Consider the following 22236-nt stretch of genomic DNA (forward strand, 5'->3'; position numbering starts at 1 on the left):
CAAACTGAAGAAGAGCAGCAGAGCAGCTAGGCTAATAGCTGCGCGGGACAGAGGCTGGCATTCCACACTTTGCTTGCAGGAATAAGAGTTGCCGAGAAGAGTTCAGCTTGGGTCTGATCAGAGAGAGAGACTTACGTTGGACATTCCCCTCTCAAAAAGGTTAGGTTTTTAAGGAGAGTCCAGCTGTGTGTTTTGACTCAGGAATCGAGACAGGTATGAGAACTGTTGAAGGACCATTTTAACCCCTTTTATGGCTTGGTGTAGTAGGGACCAAACACTCCTTTTGCCTGCCAAAGGCTCTGGCATTCCCAGTTGTCGAACTCTGCTGCAGACTGGCTACATCTTCACTGTTGTCTTTCTCTTGCCACTGTCCTCCTCCTCTGGCTGCCCAGATGTTTGCAGCTGCTCCTTGGGGGAGGTGAACTGCATGAACCGCCGGCTTCATCTTGTCCCTGATGGGCTGCCAGCCAACACCACCACCATTCTGCTGGACTATAACAACATTGCAGTTCTCTGGAACCGCACCTTCGTGGGCCAGCATATGCTGCGACGCCTGAGCCTTCACAGCAACATCATTGTGAGCATCCATCGCCAGGCTCTGGTGGGCCTTGGCCAGCTTCAGGAATTGGACCTGAGTGGAAACCTCCTGACCATTCTGTTACCAGAGACATTCTTCCCTGTCCCGAGTTTGATGGTGCTAAATCTGGGGTACAACAAACTTGTGAGTCTGGACCCTGAGCTTCTGGAGGTCTTGCCCCACCTCCAGACACTGTCTTTACATGGCAACGCTTTGACCTCACTCTCTTCAGCCTTCTTGGAGAACCTGCCTGCCTTGCACACTCTCAGTCTCAATAACAACCCCTGGGTGTGCACCTGTGACATCCAGCCCCTCTTTCAGTGGCTCACTGATAATGTGGATAAAGTCCCAGGTGAGCGGCACATGGGGAAAGTGTGAGAAAGTCTACTTGCAGCAGTTGGCTTAATAAGAGTCCATCCATCCTCTCTTGTTTCTTACCCTTCCTTCAAAGGAATAGGCTGCCTAAGGAGGTGGTGAGCTCCCCCTCAATGGCAGTCTTCAAGCAAAGGTTGGATACACACTTTTCTTGGATGCTTTAGGATGCTTAGGGCTGATCCTGCGTTGAGCAGGGGGTTGGACTAGATGGCCTGTATGGCCCCTTCCAACTCTATGATTCTATGATTCTATGATAAATTTCTAGGCTGTTCTTTGGAGACCAGTATTCACAGGACTCCTCTCAGAGCCCAAATAACTCTGGAACAAGCAAATACCTCCTAGCACAAAATTGCTTTCAATGGTTCATATTTTGTATATTCTTTGATACTGTGTTTATAGCATTCTAAGTTATATTTCAGAGGTTAAAGCTGGGATGATAAGAGGCATTGTTGCCATAGCACTCACATTCGCCCCATTCTCATCTCTGTTCAAGGGTTTCTGAAGAGCTTTCAAAATCTGAAACACCCCTGTAGCCAGAGATCATACCACCTTCAGCTCTTATTTTCAATGAAAGCCTGTTTCCATCTTAAATGTGAAATAAAATGGGGACAGAAATTATCCATAGTTCAAGGGGGTAAATGGAAACAGAGAGAAGCATTTTAGTAAAGTGAAATCTCCAGATTAGAAAGTCAAGACAACTGGAGAATAATGAAGGCAGAAAGGCTCTGGGAGCTGTGTTCAAGGACTCTGAAGGAGTTGAAGGTTATTTGCTATGCAAAAGATCGATAATGTAACAGTCTTATCTAAATAAGCATGTTGATTTTGGGAGTAAGGCTGTAATTCTAAAAATACTTTCCTGGAATAAATCCCATTTAATATAATGGGACTGATTTAAGAGTAGACTTGCTTAGGATTGCTATCTGTAAGAGTCTTTAAATATCTGTGCACACTAGTCTGAGAAACTTTACTAGCCTCTATTCCCCTGACTCATGGGCACATGTTCTTTTGCAGTGGACAAAACTAGTGATTCTGAAAACACTCGGAGGGGTACTGCTTATCAGCAACAGCCAAGGAAATGGAGGGAGGATGAGGAGGGTGGGTCCCTTTGGGTGGCAGATCTTGAGGTATTAGTAAAAGAAAGATAATCCATCTAATTTGTTTTATTACTGCAATGTGGACCCTTCCATCTTCAAAGTGCCTTGGGACTGCCCTGCATTGGAGGAAGAGGGAGACTCTTCTCTTGCCTTTGCACCAAGTCCTTGCATTTCTGGTAGAAGTCATGGCGTGTAAACAAAAGAGAACTTTTCAACTGGTTTTTGTTTGTACAGTAGAAATCCTGTAGTGTGATTGATGTTGCCTTGCCCTAAGTATTTCCCCCTCCTTTCTTTCTCCAGATGCGAAATCCGTCTCTTGCAAACTCCCGACTCCGTTTGCCCAATACCCCATGATTGACATTGGAAACAAATCTTTTATTTTCTGCCACGAGTCCTGGTTGCACGCACAGGACTATGCCTTTTTCCTGCTCATCGGCCCATCCACCTTTCTAGCCAGTATCTGCATCTCTGTCCTTGTTGCCTCAATAGCAGTGGCCTGCACAAAGATGTGGACAGCGTCACATACCTATCACAGGCCCCCAACAACACGTGCCGAGCGCCAGCGGGCCGGTCGACTTGTCTACAGTTAACTCTTGTTGCACTTGGGTGGTACTTCTAATGTGCAAGGATCTCTTCTCTTCAGTCTTGACATCCTCAGTTTCATGCTGAATGTCACGCCCCTGCTAGGCGTGGCCAGCTAGGGCAGCATACTGACCCTTTTCCTCTGACACCAGAAGTATGCCTGGCCAAAATAAATGAAGTCCCAGAGAAGGTGCTTTTAGGGTCAAAAGAAGCAGAATTCTAGCCCCTATCACTGTGTGGCACAACCTGTGTTCTGAAATGAGGGTCCTACATTCTTGCCTTCCCTCAGTGACTTTTTAATCAGAGAAAATGATTTACCGTAGCCTGTATGGTAAGTCTATAGGAGGCTTTCTCAACCAGGATTTTGTGAAACCCAGGGGCTTCACAATGGTCCCAGAAAGGTTTTGCTGATTGGGTTGAGTTAACTGATTAATTTTTAACAGGTGATATGATCATACAGGTAGGATTTGAACGCAGCCCTTAGAGAAGAAAGCCATCACTCGATGCTGTGGATTGCTGCTCCTGTCATTTTGATCCACTATTCAGTTCCTTTGTTTTCTGGCAGGGCAAGGAAAGGTAAGAGTCAAGTCAGTACTCTTTTAACTTGGAGTTTCCCCCTGCAGATCTGGCAATAAATTGCAGCAGTTTTCTCCAAATTTTGTACTCCATTTATATCCTTTCTGTGCTTTCTTCATCATGCCACTGAGCTTTCTCAGATCAGAAAGAAGGTGGCTTGACAAATCACAGAGAACCCACAGGTAAAACAATGTTTTTTTTTCCACACAGGGAGAGAATTGTGCAGTTTCCCTATTGCTGCTGAGGCTGCCAATACAGTACAGTAGCAATTGGGCTCCCATGTGACAGGTGCCCCCATAGTTCCCCCACCTGAGTCTCCTGAGCTCCCAGGACTTTTTCTCTCTGTTTTTTAAAATTTGCAATTGAATATTATTAAGAACTATCTATGCATCCATTTTCCACCAGCAGGTGACAATTTTATTTCTTTTGTCATTCCTCTTAATGATCTCTCCTTCCTCATCAATGTTTTTATGTTTTGCATGCATTAACTCTGATTTTCAATTGTTTAAATGATTTGTGTTTGGGAGGAGGTTGTGATTTTAATTATTTCAAAATATTAATTTTTTCATGTATGTTTTAAATCAATTGCCTTGGTGGTTCTTGTAAGGGGGGGAAGGCAAGATACTGTCAATAAATAAATTTTAAAAGCTCCGAGGGGGGGGGAGATGGAAATGGCTGTGATGGCCAAAGCTGTCATTTGGGTGAGTTTGGGAAAATCCAGACTTTGCATCCAAAGAGCAGCAAATTCAGATAAAAGTCAGGGGAAGCCAGAGGTGCATGCATGCTGCACTTCCATTCCGAAACTGCAAAAGCCACTATATGAAAAACTCCTTGTGAAATCAGACTTTTAGAACAGGATTGGGTCCATAGCCACCTTCTTCTGTCTGATTTTAAAGTTAAAAAGGTTAAATTCCATTATTGGTTTTACTGTCTGGAATCACTAGTTCCCCCTGCTGATTATGTTTGAGCACTGCTTCCAGCCCAAGGGCATCAGGACAAAGGTAAGCCCAGTTCACATTTTCCTCTTCCTCTCCTTCTCAAACATGCCAAATTTCCTGCATTCAGCTGGGTTGGGCTGTTTCTTCCTGGCTGTTTGTCAGCAGGAGAAAAAAAAAGATGTAAAACAAGAAAAACATCTGTGATTTTGTTATTTCTTTACTTTTCTGGGCTTTGTTTTTGTTGCTGAAATTTAAAAAGCCACTATCCTTCAATGTGAGCATTCTGAACATGTTCAGAAGCATTGCTGGCAGGCCAAACATGGATTCCTTGTGCCACTTAGCTTCCAGAAGTTGAGAGATCTAGGACCTGAGCTGCCAATTTGTGCTGTTTGGGTCCTTCACTCTGGACAACTCTATCCGTCCAGAAGCCACCAACTCACCTTGCTACTCTTTCAAACTGTTCCTGTGATGGCTCGTCCTCGTGGCTCTTCCCAGGACCCTTAGCAGCAAGAAAGGTGCATGCATCCTGCCTTGGCATCCTCTGCAGCCTGCCTACTCTCTTCTGCTCTCGTGACCAGAACAGTTGATAGGCACTCAGTTTTTAGAGGTGGCTTTTGAAAATTCCTTTGGTTCCTTCGAGAAAGAAAAGGTAATTTGTGCATGCTCAAACAAATGTTGCCTTTAGTTCCTCCTCCGAGAGGCACTTTGGATATGCTCAGACATTCAGTTCAGGGTGCCCAAAGCCTTGACTGCAAACATTAGCCCCTTTAATGCCTTCTCCAGCACAGCCTGAGCAACACAACCAGCTGGATCTACCAAGCGTAGACATGAGTCAGAATGGAAGCGGATGGAGAGGAGGGTTTAGCAGGCCACTGTGCACAAAAGCACTCTGTTTAGGGCATTGCATAAACAGCAGCTGATTCTGCCACCCACAAACATCTCTCCCTTCAGGAAGGCACTTGGAAACACTACTCCTTTAGCCAGCAGAAGCAAACATCACTTGTAAATAGGTGTGTTTGCACAGGCATGCCTTACCCATGTAGGAAGCACAAGCTGCCCATACAGATGGGGAAATCCTGAGCAGAATCACACCGAAGTCCACTGAAGTCAATGGACTTGCACAGTAAGTACAGCTCAGGTACTTTCTGTGTCAAGAGATGAGTCATGCTGAGGACTACAGGCCAAAATGCTATGGGTGTTTATTGGCAATGGAGGTGGAACTGAACAAGAACTGCTTTGCAAACACAAAAGGTGGGGAAGCACGCTTGATGCTGCACTATTTCCTCCTTCAGCAGTCAGATATCATTACTTTGATGACATTTCTGCATCAAGGTTGCTTAAAGTTGGCAGCCTCCCTACATTCTTCATGTAAAGCACATCAGAAAAGTTGTTCTAATTGTGTCATTTCCCCATAGCTGGTTAGAAATCTGTTTAGAACTAGTAAGTTAAGAAACATTCAAGTGAGAAGCAGCACAACAAAACAAAATCGGAGTCCAGTGGCACCTTTAAGATCAACAAAGATTTATTCAAGGCATGAGCTTTCGAGTGCAAGCACTCTTTCTCAGACTATGAAGAACTATGGGCAGTCTGAGGAAGAGTGCTTGCATTCAAAAGCTCACGTCTTGAATAAATCTTTGTTAGTCTTAATGGTGCCACTGGACTCTGATTTTGTTAAGTTAAGAAACAGTATGGGCCATTCCGCACGAGTTTAATGTAGCAGGAGTGTGGCAAATTGTAAACGCTACTAATTTGCAGTTATGCACGACGTCGCACACAATCAGCCACACTCCTGAAACCGATCAGCAAAAAGTGATTTGTTGTAGCGCTTAAAGGGGAATCCAGAAAAGTGGATTCACCCTCCGAAAAGCGCTACACTCTTGCAAGCAATCTGCAACACTAGCGAAAAAGACCTGTGCGTTAACATTGTTGCGGTTTCAGCAAAGTCCCTCCCCCTGGCTCTCTCCTCTGAACTTCCAGCGAAGTGATCGCCATTTTTTTTTCTCGGAGTGAGCGGAGAGCAACGAGCCGGCGAGCCTTCATTCACCCAGTGAGGCCAATATTCTTAGCGTTTTGTGGGGTGGGAGGGGGAGATGCAGCCATGAGCATCGATGAGATGTCCTTTACCCCCTACATAGACTTGAATCTGAATAACAGAGACACAGCTGTTCTTTCCAAGTACAATCTGACATTTGTTCTCGAATGAATACCCTGAGCAGTTACAGAAATACATAATGTAATTGTAAATAAACGTGATTATTATTCATAGTAATTGGATGCTGATGCTCAGTTAAAAATTCCATACACGAACACACATCTATTTACAGAAGAACCCATGTAATTCTGGGTATGTATACAAGATTACACGCTTTATAAAAATTCCTGATTAACTAATTGAGAACAGCTGTTGCCCCTCCCTCCTCTATCCAGGTTCTGTACTCAGAGTTGCAAACCTGAATTAGAATCTGGATGTAACAATGACTGGAAAGAGTGCAATGATAAAGGAAACCTTCCTTACTGCCATTCTTTACTATGTAAAAAAAAAAAACACTCTTGATACATGTTCAGGGTTGCCCAGTCCATGTTCAATTCTCCTGTGTATGTGCTCGATTGTTTTACAATGCAAAACTAGTGGAGGAGGAGGGGACAGCTTGAATGTTACTCTGGAAGGCAGGAAAAGTTATCTCATATTGACTACTGTAATCTCCTTGTGGGACTGCCTTTGTTGACTGTTCAGAAACGTCCGCTTGCTGTGGGATGTTGGCAGATCACCTCAATGGAGGTAGGCTGTAGGCCTCTGCTGCGTTTTTATTGCTGTTTTATGAAGCAGAGGAACAGAGATTGAAAGGAAGGGTTTTCGACAAAGGTCTCCCAGTGGCCTTTCTTAGCTTTGTGGGTGCTTTGAACCCAAATCTTAAAGTACCAAACCTACCTAGGAGTACTTTGCTTGTACTCCTGATCCTATGAAGTCCTTATCCTTTAATCTGGATTAACTGAGAGTGTAGAACCACATGTGTTAGTCCTCCTAATTTATGTTATTATTTATACCTCACATTCAAAGTGTTCAAAGCACTTCCTGTTACCTCAGTAGACCTTACAGCATTCGTGTAAGGTAGGCCAATATTGTTCCCTTATCATCCTAATAGTGTGTTCAATATGGTCCTGCAATAATAATGGTTAGATTTTTTCCATGGCATTTTCCCATGACATACTTGGATCATGGTGGCCATAGAAGTCATCAGCCCAACACAGCCTTACCTCTGGTTCTGAAGCCTGCATGTTTTTTGTTCAAGAGTCTTTTTCCAAAGGTGGAAATGTGCATTGCTATATTGTAAAGTCAATGTATGTTCCACAAAGAAGGAATTAATTCTAAGTTCTTTTTAGAAAATGTACCTTTATGTGGTATAATTATTCTGGCAGGGTTGTACTCACTGGCAAGCTAGTTTCTGGACAGCTATGCCCATTCACTGATGTAACTCCCCAGTTTCTTCCCTCAAGAATTTACAATAGTAAACCTAAAAGTAGCCATTGTGCCAACATGGTTTGCACATAGAATGTCTTATTTGCGTGGATCTTGGATAGCAAGGCTAGGATTCCAGGACAGACATCTGTCTGAGACCTTGGAGAGCCTTTGTGAATTACAGGTGACAATTCTGAGCTAGGTCCGACTTGATATAAGGCCACTCCATATAGTTTACATTTTCAGAAGGTTGAGGAGGAGGCAAGGCCAGGGAGAGCATAGGCACTGCATAAGAAGGAACAACTTGTTTGTCCCAATTCACTACCTGTTCTTTGCATAAATTGCTACTTTCTGGTAACATGTATAGTATAAAATATAATCAGGTGCTTAAGCTTAGCTGTCAATTATGCCCAGACTAGCAAACTAGAAAAATCAACGTTATTGGCTTTTGCACTTTCAAAGGCAGCCAGAAGGAGGTTCAGTTGTGATAACGAGTTACTGGTCTGGAGCAATAAAACCACTCTGCAGCTACAGCAGATTTAGGGTGGACAGGACTTTTTGTCCTCTTGGTTTTCCACCTGGGTAACAGAACCCTGAAGCAGAGAAATGTGAAAGCTTGTGAAGTGCTACAAAGAGGGTTGAGTTTGGATGTGGGATGTTCCAATTCAAAACCCCAATTAGCCACAAAAGCTCAGAGTGTAAAGTCAGAAACCTTGTGATTTTTTTCTCAAGCCGCCTTGGGCATCTTTCTTTCTTTCTTTCTTTCTTTCTTTCTTTCTTTCTTTCTTTCTTTCTTTCTTTCTTTCTTTCTTTCTTTCTTTCTTTCTTTCTTTCTTTCTTTCTTTCTTAGCAGCAGTAGCAGCTTATTGTATAAAGCACATAAATAACTGGTCACCCAGGGCTGTTGTAAAACTAAATTAAGATGGGGAGACCCTGCAACCCACGTTGAGCCCAGCTCTTAGGGAGGACAGGAAGGAAATCAGGCCTGTAAATAAGCGCTCTTGTCTCCCTGTAGCCAGACAAAACTTTCCAGAGGTAGTGGGAGGTGTGGTTTCCCACCCCTTATGGTACATACAAAGCAGGCTGCTGTTTTGCAGAACTGTGTCTTACAAGACATCCAGGCTATTTCTAGAAAAAATTTCAGGCCATAAGTTCAACAAATGGAAGCAGAGAACATCCCTGTTGTGCACCTTCACTTTTGTAACATTCCCTTTGTATATCTCTTTATCACTCTGGGGGAGATGAGGGGGAGGTATCAGAAGTTCTTTTTTCAAAAATGAATCAAACTGGAGAGAAAAAAAACAGGGAAGGGATCAGATACCCCCTAAGCAAATGACAAATGTGGCATTGTATGTATACAGGACCATCCCAATCACAATCAGAGAGGACTCCCTCTCTGAGGTGATGGACATTGAATTATAGATGGGCATGTTCTTTGCATTGTGTGCTATGTACAATGACCCGTGAGCGCTGGGGGACACGGATTCCCCTCCATAGTCCTCTTACGTGGTGTGAAAACGGGATAAGGCAGGTGTATGATATTCCATATAGGCATGTATGATAAAGAGACTCTCTCCTCACTGCAAAGGAACCAAGTCTACTTCAATGAGTGCCAATATCCTTGGCATGCTTGCTGTGCTACGTGGAGCCACCTTCTCTGTCTCAGTTGGTGTCAAAAAGAGAAATAAATGGAGGCCACCAGCTTTGCAAAGTGGGGTTTGGCCACTCCAAAGCCTCATGTTCTGTAGTTCATCCCAAAGCTGGGAAGTCAGCTGGCCGAGGAAGAGAAGGGGATCTACGATGGAGGGAAGAAAGCAATGCAGACACTGTGGCTGGATGGCAAAGGCTTCCCTTCGGTGTATCCAGAAGGACCCGTCAGAGTCTCCATTGGTCTGTCCCTCATGTGTCTGCCTGGCCACAACTGGTGGTGACAGTGCCCAGATGTCACACCACGGTGCTGACCGAGGGGTCGGAGAGGTTGAGCTGCCCAGTGATGTCAGTGGGTTGATACTGCTGCAAGAGACAAACAGACAGACAAAGAGGGCAAAGGGTTAGGCAAGGCTGGGCCTGGCTACCCAGCTCAGTTGAGATGCATGCCCCTATGGGAGATCGCTCAGGGATGATGCAACGGCTGCAGAGGTGATCAAAGCTTCCACTGCTAGCCAGGAATCTCTGCAGCTCACCTTTGGTGAGAGCACTTTCAGCATCACCTGGTGGTGTTTGTCTCTGTTCCAGGGTGGAACCTCAAAAGAAACTGGCTATACAATGTGTGCAAGCCAGCTTATTTGCTTATTTTTAAGAGGCCTAGCTGGGGCAAATCAAGGAAGGTCCCCACACATACCGCCCCATGACTTCCTTCCCTTTGCAATACATTTTCCCCCACTCCTAGTTCCAGAGGCCTGGAATTTGGATTTAGTGGCAGATGAATAAAGAAATGCACAACTCAGTTTGTTTGGTTTGTGATAAACTGAAAAGACAGTTGTTAATGTGAAAATGCCGACATATGTCATGTGTTAGAGACAAGGCCTGTGACTGTATCTCTGCTGTCCCTGCTGGAGGGGTTGGTGCTAGCCCCTTGGGAAAGACCAATTGGTTTGCTCCAACTGGAAACAAAACCAGCTTATTTTGTCATCCTTCTCTCTGCTGGCAAACTCCTTGACAGAGTGGCACTCCTCCTTAAGCCCACTCCTTTCCCTAGATGTTTGAAACCCAAGAGAATTGTTTTGTCAATGTTCTTTTCCCCAAAATACGCCGATCTATTAGAGTTGAAGAAAGCTGCAAACAACTTTGACTCTGCCCCATAGTGATTTCACTCATAGGATTGTTATTGCTTTTTGAACCCTGTGGTTAAAAGGCAGTTAAGGGTACATTCAGATTAGCAGATCAAAGAAGAGCATTGCAGCAGTTCCGATCTTCACAGGGCAGACAAGTATTCTTCAGCCCTTAGTGGTATTGGCCAATCTGCATGAGTATCAAGGACCAGCATGTGGGAGATCACAAGCTGAAGAAGAATATTCTGTGGGAAGCCAATATCTTCCTGGACTCTGCTTTAATTTGCTTTTTCTGCCCTCCTTATTTCTTGCTATGTGGCAGAGTTTAAGGTTGTTCTGGTGCCTTTAAGTGCACTTCCAGGAGTTTGGATCTGTTTGCCCTCGGATAGCACCTTCCCAAGCTTCCTGCCATGACAGCAGAGATATGCATCATCTCTCAGGGATTCCCCGGAGGACAGGGAGGGTTACATGATAACACTGGTGGCCCTTTTCCACATTGCAGTGGAGAGCCAACCCTCTCATAGATGCTCCAGTGGCCATCAAAACCAGTGACCAGTGGCAGCCCTGGAGATATTTCCAGACTTGGGCTTTTTTATTTCTATAAATATATATTTGGATATTCAAAAAAAAAAGTTCAAATCAAACTCTTACCCACCCACAGACCTCCAGGTCCCCTCCCCATGGTCTGCAGGGCCTGCCATTTCCCCCTTCCCTTTTTTTTATTTTGGCTGTCCCTGCCTCAGCCCTTTTACTCTCTGCACATTGCAAACCCCCCATAATACAGGACTTTGGATACAGGACAAAAGCGAATGAACATTCAGGACAAGAGCCCACCCTGTGCTGAGCAGCTCCTGAAGCCGGGGATTCTCTACAGGGCTTATCTGCAGCTCACGGATTCTGGGCGTGGTGACATCGCGGGGCTGTCTGTAGGGAGCAGGCGCATCAAAGGGATTGTCTATTACAGAGGCATCGGCTGCAGTTCCAGAGTTAAAGGCAAAATCGTGTTTTGCAAAGAAAGCAGGAATCTACCCTTGTCACTGTGCCCAAAAGAACGCCATCCTGCCCGCCCAACAAACCTGTGGAATTTGCCCTGGAGAAGACTAAACAACCCTTTAACATGTTACTTCCCCACCCAACACATGAACATTCCACTCAGTCAGGAGATGATCCTGTCTAACCTTTCCAGGTCCCAAGATGGCTGTACCAAACCCTACAATTGGATCTGTTTCATAGATCTGTTATCTGCTTTCTTGCCAGCTGATTTGGTTGTTGGTGTGTGCTGAATTTTGCTGAGTGATATGAACAGGCCAGCCAGGGGCTGCTGGAAGCTCAAAAGCAAGCTGTGAAGATGAAGGGCATCCTTTGCTATTTATCACCCACTCCTAGCAATCACAGGTAGATTGTGTGTGGGCATGAAAGTTTCATTTAGCTCTACTAGTGAATAGCCATGGATAGGTCTATCCTCTGTGATGCACATACAGGGCTTTTTGTTTGTTTGTTTTTAAGCCAACAAAAGCCAAAAGCTGACTTTGATCTTTGCACAGCCCAAAGTGATACTGGTGAATTAAAGTTCCTAGGAATGCGAGGGCCTGCTCTGGCTTGGGACCAGAAAAGGGGATTCAGCATTCATTACCTAGAGCCGAAATTGCCTGGGGGGGGGGGTGCTATTTGCTTGGCTGTGAGGCTGCATACACACCCCACAGCGGAACAAATAAGCCAGGAAAACAGTGGGAGGGAAGGCTGATGCCATTCTTTCTGGTCCCTTGTTGTAGCCCCAAACCAAATTGTGGCATACTGAGGAACTCTGGTTCCCAGATTTCACAGTTGACTGTGCAAAGATCAGAGTGGAGACAGGGAAAGCCCTGTCCAACTCATGCCAGATAGACCTAAGTCAGTGGCTATGGTACCTTATGGTACAGAAACTTACGAGTTAATTTTGCATTTAAAAAAAAATACCTGCCTTAAACTTTCATCAAATAGTTTTCATTGGATGACTCCTCCTCGTTCTTCTTGTCTGACAAATTAAGAAAATGTCTCTCTGTGCCCAGTTTGGAATTGTGAAGCATACCACCAGCTTTAGCAGCTTGACTGGTATAATATCAGCTGTTCCATTTTAAACATACCTTCAGAAAAGTAGTGGAACTCGTTTTGATTGCCACACTGGAAAATATTCATGTATGTAGAAGTAAAAAAAAAGAATAGTTCTGAGATTGGCAGAAAAACAGAAACTTTTCGCCAGCCTGCACAACATGGCCCACTATGCTGAAACGGCCTATCAGACACAAACAGCAGCTCCCTGTGGGCCCAAGTCACTTGCTGAAGACTGCAACAGCAGGAATAGTCAAGTACATGAGAGGCCATACATAGTGGGCAATGGCTGGGCTGTTTTGTTTGGCAGATCATAAACTGGGCAAGCCTCTTTTTTGCAGTTATAGTTTCCAGTGAGCTGTGTCTCTTGCCTTACTAGCTTGTTATCCTGCAAATAGCTTTTGCCTAGCTGTGTTTAAGCAGAACTACATTTGTATTATCAAAATACATTTACTTTGCAGCCTTCATCGACATTCTCCCTTGCATAATGTCAGATAAGACTGCTAGTTTTTTTTTTTATCTGGCAAATGCTGGAAAGTGTGGGATATGCTGTAGTTTCATGCAGGAGTTTTGACCAAAATCCCTACCACCCTCTCATGACTGCAAATCCCAGAGCTCTGTTGGGGAAGCCATGACAGTCAATCAGGTTTGAAATTATTTTAAATGTGAGGAACAGCTAAATGGGGTCAGTCATTATAAGATCTGATACTGAGGAGAAAATTTACTGTGAATAAAAATTTTCATTCCTATTTTACCTCAGGAAAAAAATAAGAATATCAAAATGACCATTCTCAGCAAAGGTGGTTCTCCCTTTCATCATATCCCTCACAAGATTTTCTTCCTGTTTGTTTTCAGCAATACATGTCTTGTCTTCTGGGTTCAAAACCCAGTGGCAATAACTATTATTATTAAGGGCAGGCTTTGGGTATCCCCTCAGAAAATGTTAAGCAGGGACAGAAATGTTAATTGACAATTCTAAGGGGACATTTCCCCCCACCCTCCCCACTGATCAGAAAGATGGCAATTCTGATTTTGACAGAGGAATTTAGTTATGGAAAGCAGAAAATGATATTTAATGACAAATGAAAAATGCCTTCAGTAATAATGGCTGTTAGAATTAACATCATCTTTCACGGTTCAGTCTGTGGTGACAAAGTGCTGTCAGTCAAGATAGCCGATCTCTCTGGCCTGCATTTAGTCTCCATCTCCACTATTGCTTCTCTTGCTTGCCTCAAAGCACAGGTGTGGGGGGTTAATTTAATGCAGCAGCCATCTTAAGGCACAATGCCTCATGCTTATATTTAGAAGAGCTGGGTTTTTTATCCTGCTGCTCACTACCTGAAGGAGCCCCAAAGCAGCATACAAATGCCTTTCCCTTCCCCTCCCCACAACAGACACTCTGTGAGGGAGGTGGGGCTGAGAGAGCTCTGTGAGAACTGCTCTGTAAGAACAGCATGAAGAGAACTCTGACCCAGGGTCACCTAGCTGGCTGCATGTGGAGGAGTGGGGAATCAAAGTATGCTGCTCTGAACCACTACACCAGAGGTGGTGTGAGAGGTAAGCGTTTGAGGAAACTCTTTGAGGACTATTTCATAACTAGTTACTTATATTCTGAGCATTTATGTATCACTTTTCCTTAATGTTCAAAAAGCTTCACACATTTTAGCTTGGTAATTGCTTACAATACACTATGAGTTAGCCCAGAAATCTAATCCCCATATTTCAGATGAAGACTGATGCTGTGAGAAAATTAGTTTCCTAAGGACATAGAACAATCCAAATGAGGCTTCTTTCTTAGTAAGTGTGTTTAGGGTTGTAGTCCAACCTGAATTCAGGATTGAAGAAAACATTTCCAGTGTAAAAATTGAGCCATGGATTTCTGGCTCACCTTTAGTCACTATAGTGCATGTAAGGTCAGCCTGAAAAAATTTCATAAAAGTTTATTTCCTCTCGAAATTCTGACACGAATCCTTAGTTATATAGATTGACATATGCGGAGAGTTTGACTGATTAAGTTGTCAAAAATAAGGATAGATTTGCATCACTGGCTTCAGACACTAAAAACTTCTATTTCGTTTTATAGGACTGTGATTTCTTTCTAGAGGGAATTTTTAAAATGGCTGCTTCATAAGAGCATTTAGTCCAAAAGCAGAGGTGGATAAAAGCTATCAAGTGCTTATTTGATATATGACAAAAAAGTAGTAAGGGCAATAAGAAAGCTATGTAGAACTATTCCACTCCATGAAGGCATATGTAGTAAAAAGAGTTTTCACTTGACTGAGAACCAAAATAAGAAATTATATTGGCAATCCATGACTGGATTTCCTGACATTTAGAAGGTGAGTCAGGACCTTGTTTGGACTGGGGCTGCAATGCTGGTCAAGTGGGAAGAGCAATCTTTTCTTTCTTGTCTGTTTTTTTTAGCCAAACCTCTCAGTCTGCAATTAGAATAGAGATTCCCTCTCTTTTCTCTGTTGAAGTAAATTGCAAGCTGAGAGGGGAAAGATGATCAGGAAAATGGTGAGACCGTGCCACATCACACCAGATTAAATCAAGACTCCTTAGACCAACATTTTGGAATCCAAATACATTGGGAAATTTTGATTGCATCTATTCAATGCCAACGGGCTGATAACAGATAACCAGTATAAGGTTTAATGGTAGTATTAAAGTCCTGTCAGAAGTATCACTGTAAAATATTTCATGAATATTTTGGACCACATATTCATAATATTATTAAAAATTAGATAATTGTTTAATTTCTAAAACAAAAGGTGTTTGAGCTAAGACTTACATGGTCCTTTGCCTGTATTAAACCCTCTTGTGGAATTTTAATTTCAGGGATAAGCTGCCACTACAAAGAGGTGAGAAGTTCAAAGGAAGTCCACTTATATTCTATAATATTAGTTTCTTTAAAAGAGGCATAGTCATTCACAGGAAGGGATGGCGAAGCCACTTTTAAAGCAACTAATAGAACTTGGATGTGGCTAAAGAGGATGTGTGAACCTGTAAGGCTAGTCGTACTTCCAAGAGATTTTCCACAATTTATAACCGCTCTGAGCCTTCGGTGAGGGCGGTATATAAATATGAACGAATGAATAAATAAATAAATAATCCTGGCTTTCCAGCCACAGTTGTGTACTTTTAACTATCACTGTTGCTTATAGTTCTGCTGAAATCTAAACAACTTAAAATACTTTGAACTGTGACCAAACCAGGAATCAGATCATATTGGGAATCCATTTAGGACATATGTACTGCATCTGTGTTAAATATTTACCTACCAGCCATGTTGGTTTGCCAGCACTGGGTTGGGAAATACTCGGAAACTTTGGGAATGGAGCTGGGAGTGTGAAGGTTTGGGGCAGGGTGGAATCTTAATGGTGCAGAGTCCACCCTCCAAAGCAACCATTTTCTCCAAGGGAACTGATCTCTGTCACCTGGACATAGACTGTAAAACCAGGGGATCCCCAGTCCCACTTTGGGTCTAGCATCCCTACAGCCCTGTGTGCAATTCTGAAAATGGTGCTGTTTGGGGTGCCCCATTTTCCTCAGCATCAAAACATGCACATTTTCAAATTTGCAAAAAAATTTTTTTAAACTAGATTAAAAAAAAACACAGCTAGCAATTGTGGAATTTTTTTTTTTTACTTCAGTACCTGGATCGAATATTATGGAATCGTTATTAATTTAAGGAGAAATAAATGCATCACTGGCAAACTTTTGTTATCCTTTGCAGAATCTTGATTTTCAGTAAACAAGGCAAAGGTCTAAGAAATAGATCTGCAGTTATCTCACTATATGTGTTGCTAGCATTTACTCACACTGGTGCTAACTGACTTGATTATAGGTAGGACTGAGTGTACAGCATGAGAACACAGAAAAAACATAGGCTGTTGTATTCGGCATGGAATTCAATTTCCTGAGAGCCTCGGATAAGCAAGGATCTAACTCTCTTGCTTAATAAAATATATATGAATGTGTGGGCAAGATTGCTGAACTCTCAAAAGTCAAACAACTGGCTTTATAAGATACCCAGTTTTCAACGGTAGAGTTTAAGAGCCCTTCCTCATAACTAATGACATAAATTATGCAAAATAAGGAAAATTCAGGCAAATGTGCTTAGCTTGTATGATGTAAATGGCCACCCAATTCAAGTTTTCTTTGGGTGGACTGTTGACTTCTATTTTAACAAAAAAGTGTATATAACCAAATTTTTGAGGCACTATTTTCTCGCCTTGGTGTAATGGGTATGTTATATGGACTAAAAGAAGGAGGATCCCAAATAGATGGCTGCTGCCTAAAGGTGATGAAAGATAGAAACTAATGTAAGATCCTAGCCAAGGCTTCTCAAGGCTTTGGGTCAATCCAAGGCTCATTCCACTCCTGTGGGATAATGCACTTTCAATATGCTTTTGCAGCTGGATTTCCCTGTGAAGAACAGGAAAATCTACTTTGAAAGTGCATTAACCATTGTGTGTAGAATGGGTCCTAGAATCACACAACAATACAATCTTACTGAGATTCCCTTTAATTAAGACCAACAAAATGATACAAAAGTATGCATGGTTTTGAGTGCACCAGAACTCCTCGTTATACAAAAATAAACTTTAAAAAATAAGAAGAGGTGCTGATGAGGTGACTTCTTTTGAAATTTGGAATTTAAATTAATTTTTGTCTGATTTTGGTTGGTCCCAATAAAAGGGATTATACAGATTCTGTTTATGATTTGTGATTTTTGCTTTTAGACTAATGATGTTGCAAACAACCACTGGGAAACTGTAATACTGTTATTGGAGAGGCTGGGAAGCTCTACTGCTGAATTTTTCAGCATATACCAAACAATGTTTGGATTATTTTGGAGCAGGATTATTTGGGAGCAGTCATTAAAGCTAACTATTCATATAAATCTGTAGTGTAGATATGACCATCTGTCATCTGGCTTTATCACTGGATCAAAAACAGAGCCAGCTTCTGCAAACCAGACCACGGTTAATGCTATGGGTAGAAAGTGAGTCCTCTGTAGAGATCTGTCTGCAGTACACTTGTCTTTGGCAGCTTGTATAGGTGATTCAGTCAAATTGTATATGGGGCAGGGAAAGTATAACAAAACCAAGTGTCATTAGCCAATTTGATCTGCAGTACAAGAATTATCATCTGAGTGGTTGATTTAAAAAGGACAGACACAGCTGCAGTTCCTCTGAGATGTGGACACCAGTAGTAGTCTAGTTGACTACCATCTTGATCTGACAGGGATACAGTTTGGGGAACTCTGTTGCTAAATGGTGGTAATTTCTTAGCTTTCACTAAGAGCCAATTCAGTGCATGAGGGGCATATACAACATTAAGGTACATCTTGTCAAAAGAAACAAGTAATCTGTGTTCTGATCTCCAGATGTCTTTAACTGTTTTGAAACATAAGTATTTTGAGGATTTAGAATGAGGCTGTGGAGCTGGGGGTGGGATTTAAGCCTGGTTATAGAACTCCCCTCAGAAACCCACACACTCCTATTAGCCATAGAATAACAAAAGTCAGACACTTTAAAGATTAATTATCTATCAAGTGGAAGTCTGTGGGCCAAATGCAGCTTCCCAAAAGATGCTGATTAGTACTTCAGTTGCCGGCTAAGGGATAAAAGAGGCATGAAGAAATGGTACCTGGTAGGCAGGCTAGTTAAGAGGGAGAAGGCTGAGGCATTGACTCACCAACCTTCTCAAAGAGGCCCTCCAGGGTTGCAGGCCAATCTTTGTGCCCAGCTTCAATCAAGAAAAGGATCATCTTCTTGACCATGAAGTAGACAGAGTGTCAGTAGGGAATCTCCCATAGTCTGCATGAAACATTTTTAGTTTTCCTAGCAAGTTTTCCCAAACTTTCATGGCTGTGCAGGATAATTTTCCTGATCCCTCTCCCCACCCAAAGTTAGAGGGTAGACAAAGGAGCAATGGCTTTGCCCTAAAAACAACTCAGTGTTTTTTTTTGGGGGGGGGGGGTTGGTACTGGAACACCTGTGTTGGCATTAAATGGGTTCACTTTTCTTTTTCTAGCAAAGCTACAATCCAGAGAATGCACAGAATTTGGGGCATGTCTTCAGATGTGACTGTCAAGTCCCTCGGAATGCTGGAGGTTCCAAAAGAAAGAGGAATTGTGTGGAAATCATGCCCCCTGACCAGAAAAGCCCTTTCCTTAATCTCAGATTTGTGGTGGCTGATTGTGATTGCTTGATGAGATAAATGTTTTCTACCTGTTCAGTCTCAACATTCTTATTTTCATGTCCAACAGCTAATCCCCACCACAACACCTAAACTACATGTACAGGAATTGGGACACACAGTTTGACATTCCCTGCTATATCCCTGGGCAGGGAGATGGTGTTCTCTTGACACCCATGCACTTGTCTTTCTAATAACCATCCTGATCAATCCTTATCCAGGGCCAAACAATCAGAAAAAAAACCCTCCCCCTAAAGAAAATGGAAGAAGTGTTAAAAAAAATTTAAAGCTTGCAGCAGGAAGCAGTTTTATGAGCCAACTTCTTGTGCTGCATAGCGCAAAACATAAATTATATTTCCTGCTTTCCAAACGTTTTAACGTGCAAAGGGGCATCCATCAGAGTTCATGCAGACAGAGAGGTGCCCCAACCTTGATCAAGTTGTGCGTGCAACCCCCCCCCCTCCCCCAGCCGAGGGGGACGTTTGAAAGCAAGAAGCTTGTAGCAAGCAGGAGATTCAACACCACCTCTTGCCTCGCGGGTGACATTTTGTGTCAAAATGGAATAGTGTTTTAGTTTCAAATTATATTGGTGTTCTTTTTTTTTTTCCTTTTTGACTTGGCTGAATTTCGTTTTCTTTTAAAAAACATATTTGCTTTTCAAAACCCCTCCTCTCCAAATCATCTATGTCTCACCCTGGCACTGCTCTGACTAAATGTCGTAAGCAGAGGCAGATATCAATTGAGCGTGGAGACCAAATTCTGAAGGTTCTGACCTGTCACTTAAACTTTTTCAATCACAAACAAAGATCACAGGTAGAGAATGTAATAAACATATGACCCAGAGTGAGGTGAGACGGTGCCCAAATTAAACTGGGGCAGAATTGGGGGAGTGGGGGTGGGAGGAAGTGGGGGGAAAAGGGGGTCAGTGACTACTTTAGTCATACAATGACAAACAGGTACAAGAACACTCAAAAAACAGGAAAAAAATACATCTCTGTTTTTCTTTTTTCTTTTTTAAAGAGGCCAACACCAGTAAGGTGAGGAAAATGTAAATCATATTTCCAAATAAAATGACGTCATCCAGTCCAAAAAACAAAACAAAAAAGAATTGAGAACAAGAAACTCACTGCAGTAATCTCCAAACTCTTCACAGGACACTACAAAGCAATCAAGACCTTCCTTGCCCTCCAGGACTTTGGAATCTTTCGAGGGACACGGGAATGACTGACTGACTGACCGACTGACTGACTGACCGACTCTTGACGGACATGAGGCTATGGTAGGTTACACTGGCAGCTTCGGGATGGGTGTGTGGTTGTTGATGGGATGACAGAAGAGAAAGAGAGAGCAAGAAAGAGAGAGAGAAAGAGAAAGAGAGAGGGCATAATTGGTCTTCTTCCTCTTACCGTGTCTTTGGAGGACCTACGTCTCTTGAAGCTGGAGGCCAGGGTAGAGGTGAAGGACCTAAAAGTGGCTTTCTTTTTAGGGTCTGGTTCTGCTCTACCACTTTTTCTATCCTAAAATGAATATGTATATAAGCGATTAGATCTCCAGTGGGTGGTTGGGACCTCTACACTTAGATGAACACTGCCCCACGTCACGATCCTTGGTTTTTCTCTGCTTTTTTTTCATTTCTTAAATTGTGGTCAAGCCAATGACTGAGATGTTTTATGGCTGTCAGTCCCAAACATACAGGGCCCTAAAACTTAGCTCTGGTCTTACACAAGGGTTGACATATTCTCTATGGTGTAAATAGGAATGGCTTTGAGATTTGAAGGAAACAAACCCCTTGAGGGCCGGGAGGGGACAAGCAACTGCATTTCTGCTGGGTTTAAACTTCAGAGGCCTCGGGAGGTAGCTAGCTTGGCTTCCCCATGAGAACCGTGCACGATTCCATGGCTCGAACCAATGGCCTCTTTGATCCCTAAGAGGATTAACCCCTTCCTGCCAAAGCTAATCTGACTAGAGAGAGAGGTGAGACACTTTTCACCTACCACTAAATAAAAATGCTCGGGGCCTTTTCTGAAGGTGAATCCTACGGCCACAAGAGAGAGAGAGGACTGCATTGAAAGAGAAGGTCATTGTATGTTAAAAAAAAGGTATTCCAAAAATTTCAATGATGCTTGGCGCAAAGCTGAACTGGTTTTTCCAAAGTAAAAACAAAAAACAAAACAAAATTTGAAATTAAAATTATTAAACAAGGAAAATAAAGGGAAAAAAGCAAAGCATTAAGGCTTTGGATGATGTTAGGGATGGTAGGAACTCAAAGAAACGGAACTCAAAAGAAAATAGCCATTGGTGGTAAGCTGTCAGACCTGGTCAACACATGGGGCCTTCTCGTTTTCATGTTAGGGAGGGAAACCCAGCCAATCACAGCAAGACAATTCTTCTTGGGGCATATCTTGTTTTTTTTACAACCTTTTTGTGAGTGGAGAGGGTGTAACCAGGTCTGGCTGCACCAGCACATGGTGGGGGTGACCAAAAATGTATCCCACTGGTGCACGAAGCATGCGCGGGGGATACATTTCCTCCTCCTTTTCAGTTTCCTCAAATTTTTTTTTGCGTGCATGCATAGAAAAATAAAATAAAAGATAGCAAGAGAATGGGATGGGATGACATTTTTTGGGTGCCTTTCCATGGCATCGCTGAAAATAGCCACGGCAAAACTGTGACCCCCCCCAGGAAACAAAAAACCCAGTTATAGATATATATATAGAGATAGATATATTTGTTTTTTGTTTTTTTTCTTGAACAAAGAAATCTTTCCACTTGCCTACCTTCTAGCAATGTACCAGATACTAGTGGTCTGAGGGATCCTCCTGTGAAAAAGTCTTACATTGTCAAACGGATCTCTTTAGCGTATTTCTGTTTATATAACCCACGGGGTGGCATGCTTGGCTGACAGCCCCAAAGATTCTTTTCCCCCAATGACCCAGGGCAGGATTTTTTCTAGAAAGTTGGCAAGTGAAAAATGGCAGTGACTAATGTGCTCTGATTCCCTGTGGACGTAACCCCTTCAGTGTTGCTAACTTGGCCAGAAAGGGGCGGGGGGCAAAGTAAGAGAAAGAAGGGGAGGGAGAATAGGAAATGGCTTGCTGAACACTGTAATAGTGTGTTGCTTGTGGTTTTTCTAACAAATAGACATATTTACCAGCTCATCTTTCTTCTTCATGCTGTGCTTCAATGGCCTGATTCTGCTTCCATGGCCCATGGGTTTTGCTATTTAAAAAAAAAACTCCCTTGGGAAGTTATCTGGCCGTATTATTTTTGCATCCACTGTATAATGAGCTTTGGCATGATGTATAATAAAGGTAATTGCTCTTGGCCGCTTGGTTTGTGCAAAACTGTCAGGGGATCTATCTGACAGGATCTGCTGATTAAATTCTTATTTCATTTTCTTTTTTTTAAAGAAAATGAACCAGGGATTCAGACCTTTCAATCAACAGTCAGAATCTCTGTGCTATAATCCTGTATGGGGTGGTCCTGGTAGGACTGCATTTTCTAAGCAGGGCACAAAAGACACACTGCATATATTCAGGGGCATCCACCAAATCTGTACTATTAGGAT

General features: G+C 42.8%; 2 protein-coding genes across 25 annotated transcripts in view; one reads left to right on the forward strand and one right to left on the reverse strand.

Moving 5' to 3' along the window:
- The first annotated feature begins 250 nt into the window (after nucleotides 1–250).
- On the forward strand, nucleotides 251–2767 carry LRRC26 (leucine rich repeat containing 26). Its single transcript, XM_077306985.1, has 2 exons — nucleotides 251–929; nucleotides 2347–2767. The coding sequence occupies exons 1-2, from the start codon at nucleotides 251–253 to the stop codon at nucleotides 2634–2636; spliced, it is 969 nt and encodes a 322-aa protein (XP_077163100.1). The 3' UTR covers nucleotides 2637–2767.
- Nucleotides 2768–6307: 3540 nt separating this feature from the next.
- GRIN1 (glutamate ionotropic receptor NMDA type subunit 1) overlaps nucleotides 6308–22236 on the reverse strand; it is a 53920-nt gene continuing 37991 nt past the window's right edge. For 2 of the 24 annotated variants that reach the window (XM_077304933.1, XM_077304936.1), the window contains 5 exons: nucleotides 20663–20728; nucleotides 20075–20185; nucleotides 12494–12530; nucleotides 11205–11294; nucleotides 6308–9612 (listed from right to left, as the gene is read on the reverse strand). In XM_077304933.1, the coding sequence (XP_077161048.1) occupies nucleotides 11248–11294; nucleotides 12494–12530; nucleotides 20075–20185; nucleotides 20663–20728 (261 nt within the window). In that variant the 3' untranslated portion in view covers nucleotides 6308–9612; nucleotides 11205–11247. The other 22 variants (XM_077304937.1, XM_077304941.1, XM_077304940.1 and 19 more) reach the window with 19 other exon arrangements.

The sequence above is a fragment of the Paroedura picta genome, chromosome 12 (assembly GCF_049243985.1).
Source record: "Paroedura picta isolate Pp20150507F chromosome 12, Ppicta_v3.0, whole genome shotgun sequence".
NCBI lineage: Eukaryota > Metazoa > Chordata > Lepidosauria > Squamata > Gekkonidae > Paroedura > Paroedura picta.